Source organism: Oncorhynchus mykiss, chromosome 25 (assembly GCF_013265735.2).
Source record: "Oncorhynchus mykiss isolate Arlee chromosome 25, USDA_OmykA_1.1, whole genome shotgun sequence".
NCBI lineage: Eukaryota > Metazoa > Chordata > Actinopteri > Salmoniformes > Salmonidae > Oncorhynchus > Oncorhynchus mykiss.
The window spans coordinates 42,707,075-42,717,101 of NC_048589.1; the positions used below are offsets into that span (position 1 = coordinate 42,707,075).

The 10,027-nt window shown below is 45.9% G+C and overlaps 1 protein-coding gene across 1 annotated transcript; it reads left to right on the forward strand.

Annotated features, from left to right (window-relative positions):
• The first annotated feature begins 589 nt into the window (after positions 1 to 589).
• LOC110505988 (calcineurin B homologous protein 1) lies at positions 590 to 8,659 on the forward strand. Its single transcript, XM_021585458.2, has 7 exons — positions 590 to 903; positions 1,624 to 1,696; positions 3,476 to 3,556; positions 4,563 to 4,690; positions 4,937 to 4,998; positions 6,873 to 6,995; positions 8,166 to 8,659. Exons 1-7 carry the CDS (start codon positions 837 to 839, stop codon positions 8,217 to 8,219), a joined length of 588 nt encoding a protein of 195 aa, XP_021441133.1. The 5' UTR covers positions 590 to 836; the 3' UTR covers positions 8,220 to 8,659.
• The last annotated feature ends 1,368 nt before the right edge of the window (positions 8,660 to 10,027 follow it).

Sequence of the window (10,027 nt, forward strand, 5' to 3'; positions counted from 1 at the left end):
GAAATGCAACAAGACACACAGGAGAACACTTAGAAGTTGGTTTGACATAAATTGTCATTGTTCTCAAATCTGTCATTTCACTGTGTGGGTGTAACAGTTTAACTTTAGACCGTCCCCTCGCGGGCGCGAACCAGGGACCACTGCGGCCCTTGCAGAGCAAGGGGAACCACTACTTCAAGGTCTCAGAGCAAGTGACGTCACCGATTGAAACGCTATTTAGCGCGCACCACCGCTAACTAGCTAGCTATTTCACATCCGTTACATGGGCCAACGTCACCTCTCTGCTGGGTGTGAGCTTGAGATATACCCCCCACCGTGTCATGTACCACCGCCCACCGGTGAGCTGTACCGCCCCCCACCGTGTCATGTACCACCGCCCACCGGTGAGATGTACCGCCCCCCACCGTGTCATGTACCACCGCCCACCGGTAAGCTGTACCGCCCCCCACCGTGTCATATACCACCGCCCACCGGTGAGCTGTACCGCCCCCCACCGTGTCATATACCACCGCCCACCGGTGAGCTGTACCGCCCCCCACCGTGTCATATACCACCGCCCACCGGTGAGCTATACCACCGCCCACCGGGAGAAACGCTGTCTACAGAGTGTCCCGACTAGTGGTTTTCAGTGTTGAAAACACAACACCAAGTGGACATCTATCCGGTCAGCTGTTTTGAGAGTCAAACTCGGAATCATTTAAAAAAAAAGATCACAAGGATATTATCATCAACAACAGTAGGATTCAACGTAAACCACAGATAGACACGTTACACAAATTGCTACCTTCTTGTACCCAGCTTTTAGTTAGTTAGCACGAATCAGCAAGCTCATTACAATGGGATCCAGAGCGTCAACGTTACTGAGAGAGGAGGAGATTGAAGAAATTAAAAAAGAGACCGGCTGTAAGTCAAATGGGCCACTTTTACCAAGTTAACTAGCTGGTCAACGCAGTGCTAACTAACTCGCTAGATAGCATTATTGTCTCTACTGTAGTCTGTAGTCAACTAGCAGTTAGATGACAAACTCGCACTCCAGAGTAACCTGGTTAATTGTATATTTTTTTTAGCTAGTTGGATTAGTGTTTGTACATTACACCAGTACTAGTTAGTGTGTTGTGGTGAGGTGTTATGTGTTTCTCTTGTCCCTTGAAATGAGCTGATCTGTGGACTGAACAGAGACATGTCGTTATTATAGTGTGACTTAACACTGTTCTCTATCTGGTGCCTGGTCTGTACTAAACCCCATACATATGCGTTATTCCAGGAGATCACAGCGAAGAAACAAACTAACGTTAGCTGCTTTAAATTATGAACATTTGGTTGATAAAATTTTTAAAAAAGAGACACACTATACATTTCCTTCTCGGTTACATTATTTTAGTTGTTGTTGTACTTTAGCAGGCGCTTTTATCCAGTGTGACTTAGTTCGTGCACCCATCTAGGTGAGACAACCACACGTAGTAAGGACGTTTTTTTCCTCAAAAGTAGCGCTTAGTAAACTCGGTCCTATTAGTACGCTACATTATTGTACTCCTTTGTGTTTTAAAAGGTTGTAGTATGTTGAGACGTGAGGCATTTAGAAACATAGTGCCAACAATCTTGTCACTTTGTGTTTCTTTGCAGTTTCCCACAGCCAGATCACCCGGCTCTACAGTCGCTTTACCAGCTTGGACAAAGGAGAGAACGGCACGCTCAGGTACAGTACCATCCAACAGCAACACTGGTATATACACATATACTTACGTACGTGTGTGTGAAATGCTTTGTGAAACACTCAGTAACTACTGAAATAACCAGAAGGTGGATATGAGATGTCTGCAAGACATTGGTTCATGATTACCCTTCCTGCCAACATTCGCTTCCCCTGTAACATCATCAGAGCCAACTGGGTAATATGCAAGGCAACTGTCTGCATACCAGTGAATATCGCTGAGAGGCAAGTGACCATTTCCCCTACTTGAAAGTGGCAATGCAAGTATATTCTGAGCCCGTGTGGTTTTGAAAATTGCGTGCACATTTTTGAAGTTTGTAGACTCCGTTCTGTGCGCACACAATTCCGTTGGACAAAGGGCTCTTGGCTCATATCCTGACGACACCGCCCGCATCACGTGCGCGAGCATTCCAAAATACATTCATGCACAATGGTTTGGGTTCCGTGTCGAGCATAACCTACAGTGGTGTATTTTACCACTGGGTAAGAAGTCTAGAACCATATATATATTTTTCTGTCCTGGGTGTCGGTCTAGTCTGACAACACTGTTTGCAATATCAACAGCAGCAGTTGCTTGAGTCTGTGTGACTGGCCCTCACTGCGTAGACATCTCCTCCCGTCAGATCTAGTGCACGCCTGACAGCAAGCGTTAGACTAGATGGACCGTATTGACTGTTTCTCAATGTTCCCTCCCTCTCGAACCTTCAGAGGAAAAATGGTCACCTTTTAAATCACAGCACTTCTCTCTCTCTCTCAGCCACACATTTTACTCCCATTTTAACCTGTGTCTTTGAAATGTTACTGACTATTAAGCTGGGGTGTGGGTCCGTTTCAGGTCACTACATGACTGTAAACACTTGAATGTAGGCACACTACTGCCTGTTTACACATAGCCAGTTCTGTGTCCTCTCTCACCGACGCATCCAGTCTGCATTATGGTATACAGTGGGCCTGGCTAAAGCCAGTGTGGTGAATCCAAGGTGACTTGGGTCTTAATCATTCATCAGTTGACACAACACTACAGCCACGTCCGCTCCCCTGAGCTGAATACCTCACCCGCAGACACACACACACCACCTTGGCCACGTCCGCTCCCCTGAGCTGAATACCTCACCCGCAGACACACACACACCACCTTGGCCACGTCCGCTCCCCTGAGCTGAATACCTCACCCGCAGACACACACACACCACCTTGGCCACGTCCGCTCCCCTGAGCTGAATACCTCACCCGCAGACACACACACACCACCTTGGCCACGTCCGCTCCCCTGAGCTGAATACCTCACCCGCAGACACACACACACCACCTTGGCCACGTCCGCTCCCCTGAGCTGAATACCTCACCCGCAGACACACACACCACCTTGGCCACGTCCGCTCCCCTGAGCTGAATACCTCACCCGCAGACACACACACACCACCTTGGCCACGTCCGCTCCCCTGAGCTGAATACCTCACCCGCAGACACACACACCACCTTGGCCACGTCCGCTCACCCAAGCAGACTCTCAATGTTGATTTGACTGTTCAAGACGCAGCGAGTCAACATTTGGAATCAAAGCATACGGCCAAATGAACATTTCGATCATTGTTAAATCATCACACTATTCCGTGTCCTGTCAGGGATATCTGCCTGTTTATCAGGTAGTGTTGATGTGGGGACTAATTCTTCGCCTCCGAGACCTTTTATAGATCAACATTCCATTTTGTTGTCACGGTGTTCATCTTAACTGTCCTCACACCGTCTGTCTGGTTTGTGTAGTCGGGAGGATTTCCAACGGATACCAGAGTTGGCCATCAATCCTCTGGGAGACAGAATCATCAATGCCTTCTTTCCTGAGGGGTGAGTCGTCTCTGTGCCCTTCACTGTTTTCCTCAAGGTTGCACATAGCCGGGAGTCACTCATTACAACAACACCAACAACAACCATTTTTAGTAATACATTAAACATATGTTAAACATTTATTTTGTTGGAACAGGGTTACAAATGAATAGTTTGTGTGTATTTGACAACTATTTAAAAGTTTAAGAGAAAACGGCACATTTTAAAGCTAGTTTCTGTGTTCACATGGTGGTTCTGGATCTTTGAAATGGACATGAAAGTTCTGTGTTTTTATTGACAACATCACTTAGATCGGCTTCTATCATTACATTCCCAACACGACCAGTGTGTAGGCGACTTCAATTTAGCTGTGGCTTACAGTGGTTACTGATCCTGGAGTCTAGAGCTAGTCTGGTTCACAGCAGTTCCACTGCAGATTGTAGCATTATAGCCTGGTCCTAGATCTATTTTGTGCTGTCTTGACCACTTGTATGGTTATTTTCACCATAGAATTTAGTAAGAAGGCACAAACGGATCTTGAACCAGGCTAGAGCATGACTGGAGAACAACTGTCCAATCGGGACAGGGGTCTGTTGTCTGCAGTGTGGACGTGTACCATTACACTGTAATTGACTTAGCTGTCAGTGGCATCAAACCGACAAGATTTTGTGTGTTTGTTCAAGGCACTTCTCAACGAATGACCCACGTCTGTCTGTCAGGTTAGACTGAGACATGCGTGCCAGAATGAACGGCCTGGTAGAAGAGAGTCGCATTGGTCTGAGGTGTAGTGACCTCGAGTCTTAACTTAGTGAAGGACTGTTTTACTGTATGGCTAGGAAGCAAATTATACAGTTTAAGCTTTCACTACCGTACCCTAGAAATGATGCTCAGTCTTTTATGTAGGCCTCGGTTATAGCCTACCGATTTGAGTGGTGGTTGACTGGAGTAATTGTTAATTGACTGTGATGCAGGATTATTTATTGATGGGCGTAAGTAACTGTTACTTTCACCCCACTTGGTCGGACAGGGAAGACCAGGTGAACTTCAGGGGCTTCATGAGGACTCTTGCTCACTTCCGTCCCATAGAAGACAACGAGAAGAACAAGGACCCCACTGCCTCCGAGCCGCTCAACAGCAGGAGCAATAAACTGCTCTGTGAGTCAGAGGCTAGGCCCTAGCCTGGTCACAGGTGTGTTTTGTACTGTCTTGTCAACTTGTCAACAAGACGGCACAAACAGTCTGGGCACATCTAGCTTGGATCCCAGAACACTTGACTATTTCTCTATCACCTTCTTCCACTATTCTTTATTTAAAAAGAGCTTGACTTTATTTTGATGATGGACGTTAAAATGCTTTTTGAAAGGATGACTTAACATTTAAATTCTTCCATCTCTTCTCCAGTTGCTTTCAGGCTGTACGACCTGGACAGAGATGATAAGATCTCCCGTGACGAGCTGCTACAGGTCAGGATGGGGTCAGGGTTCAAATTACACACTCTTGGGGGCTGCCCAACATTTTTATTTCAATTTTTTTTAAAGTCTGATGGTTTTTAGGCGGTAAGTCTCAAGACTTCAACAGCGTATTGTCATCGGAGAATCGGGGCGTTACTGTTGTGGAGTATGTATCAGGAGAATAAATGCATAGATCTACACTAGAGCTGAAGAACAAGCTCCAAGGGAGAGATACTCCCTTTTTCTGCCTTTGCTGAAAACAGAGAGACCTTTGTCTTAGATTTGTTATGCAAGTCATGTTGTAATCTGAGCCTACTGGAGTAAATATAGACACTGCCAAGGAAGAAAGGGCTCTTTTAGTGATCAGAATATTTTATTACTGAACTTGTAGAACATTTCACTTCAAAGGAAGGGGAAGTTGCCATGTACTGAGACAACTGTGTAACGTTCCAACCCCAACTAAATACTTTTTGTGCAACCTTCCTCTTCTGCAATCTCTCCTTGTATTGGCTGGGCAGTGCCCACTGATGTACGACCTGTGTGTCTAGGTAGGTAGTACCCAATGATGTACGACCTGTGTGTCTAGGTGGGCCGTGCCCAATGATGTACGACCTGTGTGTCTAGGTAGGTAGTGCCCAATGATGTACGACCTGTGTGTCTAGGTGGGCCGTGCCCAATGATGTATGACCTGTGTGTCTAGGTAGGTAGTGCCCAATGATGTACGACCTGTGTGTCTAGGTAGGTAGTGCCCGATGATGTACGACCTGTGTGTCTAGGTGGGCCGTGCCCAATGATGTACGACCTGTGTGTCTAGGTAGGTAGTGCCCGATGATGTATGACCTGTGTGTCTAGGTAGGTAGTGCCCAATGATGTACGACCTGTGTGTCTAGGTGGGCCGTGCCCAATGATGTACGACCTGTGTGTCTAGGTGGGCCGTGCCCAATGATGTACGACCTGTGTGTCTAGGTGGGCCGTGCCCAATGATGTACGACCTGTGTGTCTAGGTGGGCCGTGCCCAATGATGTACGACCTGTGTGTCTAGGTGGGCCGTGCCCAATGATGTACGACCTGTGTGTCTAGGTGGGCCGTGCCCAATTAAACCTGTTTGTCGGACTACAATCACTGTAATTTCGAGGTTCAGTGACTCCGGAGAAGCTGATTTCTTGTTTTGAAAACAAAATGGCTGCCTAACATTCTTTATATCATGCACCTGCCTTGAGTGCTTACACCCCCCCCACATGAACACTGGAATTTCAAGCCTGAATTATTTTTTGCACCCTTTGTTACCAGAAAAGTAAGCGTTTTTTTGTTTGTATTGTTTTTTTTCACTTATATTCAGTATTTATGTATACTACATTTAGGTCATCTTGTACTTAACATCTCTGGTGTTAAGACTTAGAGAACTGTACATTTCAGACCCTAGGGAACTTTGTCAACATATTTCAGGTTCTTAGAATGATGGTTGCTGTGAACATGTTTATTCCAGGTTCTTAGAATGATGGTTGCTGTGAACATGTTTATTCCAGGTTCTTAGAATGATGGTTGCTGTGAACATGTTTATTCCAGGTTCTTAGAATGATGGTTGGTGTGAACATGTTTATTCCAGGTTCTTAGAATGATGGTTGCTGTGAACATGTTTATTCCAGGTTCTTAGAATGATGGTTGCTGTGAACATGTTTATTCCAGGTTCTTAGAATGATGGTTGCTGTGAACATGTTTATTCCAGGTTCTTAGAATGATGGTTGCTGTGAACATGTTTATTCCAGGTTCTTAGAATGATGGTTGCTGTGAACATGTTTATTCCAGGTTCTTAGAATGATGGTTGCTGTGAACATGTTTATTCCAGGTTCTTAGAATGATGGTTGCTGTGAACATGTTTATTCCAGGTTCTTAGAATGATGGTTGGTGTGAACATCTCTGACGAGCAGCTGGGCAGCATCGCTGATAGGACCATCCAGGAGGCCGACCAGAATGGAGACAACTCCATTTCCTTTAATGAGTTCATCAAGGTTGGAAACTTTTATATTTTGTATATTTGAAATAATCTATATATATATATACGCGGTGTATAATTTATTTGACATGAACACACCTAGTCAGGATGCTTTCATCTTTGTTTTTGTCAAACAAATCAAAATCAAATCTTTTTTATTTATTTTTTAAAGTAGGCTACCTGCACACGTTTGTCCACCTCAAAATAATTCCAGCCACCGAACGAACACGTCACTTGATGAATGGAAAGGGACATCTGTTACAAACCAACCGAGTGTAATGACATTCAGAGATTGCCATGGGGTCTTTCCCTATACAAAAGAATACACAGTGTTGGTGCCATGTTTCATGAGCTGGGGGGGGGGGGGGGAGAGACTGACTTTTTCCAGACGCACAAAAAAGCTTTTATCTCAAATGTTGTTCACCAGTGTGTTTACATCCCTGTTTGTGAGTATTTCTCCTTTGCCAAGAAAATCCATCCACCCTGACAGGTGTGGCATATCAAGAAGCTGATTTAAACGGCATGATCATTACACAGGTGCACCTTGTGCTGGGGACTGAAAGGCCCCTTTTGTGCAAATTTGTCACAACACAAATGCCACTGACGTCTCACGTTTTGAGGGAGTGTGCAATTTGCATGCTGACTGCAGGAATGTTCACCAAGAGCTGTTGCCAGACAATGTAATGTTCATTTCTCTACCAAAAGCCGCCAGGGAAACCTGAAAAGGGGCTTCGATACGGGACTCTCCAGGGATGACTAGTGTAGCCACACAGATTATTTATCCATGATCGAGGGCTGGGGATGTTTGTTTAATTAGGAATATGTTTTTATATTTACCACTAGCAGTACAAATTGCGTTTTAATCCAAGTTTGACTTTGTTGCATTTAGTGGGACCCATGTCTCATTCAGGGGAGACCCCGGGCCCCCTCTAATTCGCAGTCTGCCTGAAATGTACATTATGTTGTCAGTTCTACAGTACTGACTGTGTTGCGTTGAGTCCCCTGTTGGTATTTAGAGAAGGTGTGTTTGTGAGTTAACCTGAGGTAATGTAGTATAATGTTAATGTTTGTGAGTTAACCTGAGGTAATGTAGTATAATGTTAATCACTGCAGGTGTTGATGGTCTTGTTAGACCGAGGTAATGTCTCATGTTGTGCTTAATGGCCCGTGTTGTTGTCGTCCTCAGGTACTGGAGAAGGTGGACGTGGAACAGAAGATGAGCATCCGCTTCCTGCACTGAGACACTAATGGGCTTCCTGACAGGACTGTCTCTGATTGGACCCCATTCTGACAGGACTGTCTCCGATTGGCTGGACCCTCCACCTTCACAATGCCCGTTGGACCAAGACCCAAGCTATGTCCCAAATGGCACCCTATTCCCTATGTAGTGCACTACTTTTGACCAGTGCCCACAGGGCTCTGTTATGTAGTGCACTCATTTTGTTTAGGTCCCAAGTCAAAAGTAGTGCACTACATGGCAAATAGGATGCCGTTTTGGACGTAGCCTCACACCCATCTCAACACTATGCACTCGCTCTCTCTGACCCCTCCTCCAGTACTATTCTCTCTCTGACCCCTCCTCCAGGACTATGCTCTCTCTCTGACCCCTCCTCCAGGACTATGCTCTCTCTGACTCCTCCTCCAGGACTATGCTCTCTCTCTGACCCCTCCTCCAGTACTATTCTCTCTCTGACTCCTCCTCCAGGACTATGCTCTCTCTCTGACTCCTCCTCCAGGACTATGCTCTCTCTCTGACTCCTCCTCCAGGACTATGCGCTCTCTCTGACTCCTCCTCCAGGACTATGCGCTCTCTCTGACTCCTCCTCCAGGACTATGCTCTCTCTCTGACTCCTCCTCCAGGACTATGCTCTCTCTCTGACCCCTCCTCCAGTACTATTCTCTCTCTGACCCCTCCTCCAGTACTATTATCTCTCTCTGTCTCTCTCTGCCTCTCTGTCTCTGTGTGTGTGTGTCCCCTCCTCCAGTACTATTGTCTCTCTGACCAAGGATTTGGTAGAACAGATAACGTTGTAGTTTTTTAAAATTATTTCTGCTCTGTAAACTAAAGGGAATACATGCGTGCCTTGGGATGTTTTATGTTGACTCTTACCACGTCTCTGAGAGATGGAACCTTATTTATTGTTTAGACCGGTCAAGGTTGAACTAGATCTCAATGTTTATTACCGAGGCTCTCTGACCCCTCCTCCAGTACTATGCTCTCTCTCTCTCTGACCCCTCCTTCAGGACTATGCTCTCTCTCTGACCCCTCCTCCAGTACTATGCTCTCTCTCTGACCCCTCCTCCAGGACTACGCTCTCTCTCTGACTCCTCCTCTAGTACTATGCTCTCTCTCTGACTCCTCCTCCAGTACTACGCTCTCTCTCTGACTCCTCCTCCAGTACTACGCTCTCTCTCTCTGACTCCTCCTCCAGTACTATGCTCTCTGTGTTATAACACCTTCATGACATAAGACATATAAAACATGTTTAAAACATGTTTAAAGACGTGTAAAAGACATGTTTGGTGTCGTTCCATGTAAAGTATAGCTTTATTGTGATGTTAGCCAGGGCAGAAAAGGCCAAATCTATCCTCTTTATTTAAGCTAACGTTTTATATATAAAAGTGTTTCTGCTTGCTTTGTTAGTGTGAACATGCAGATGTAAAAGATATGTCCATTTCTCTCTACGTTTCTCTCTAAGGTGCGATGTGTTCTTGCTAACGAGGAATGATGTGCCTTCGTTTCTCACTGAGCAACGACTTGTTTCCCAAACTCAGTCCCCCCCCCCCCCCCCCCCCTCTCCCCCCTCTTTGGTGCATGTTTTGGGTTTTTGCCCTAGCTGCTCTACACAGCTGATTTCAAATATCCAACTCCTTATCAGGCTTTGATTACTTGAATCAGCGGTGTAGTGCAGCTAGGATGACAAACAAAATGTGCATCCGGGGGGAAGGGCAGGATCTGACTTTGGGGAACCCAAGCTCGAGATCAAGTATGTGCTCCAAATGCCACCCTATTCCCTTCATAGTGCACTACTATAGACCAGAGCCCTA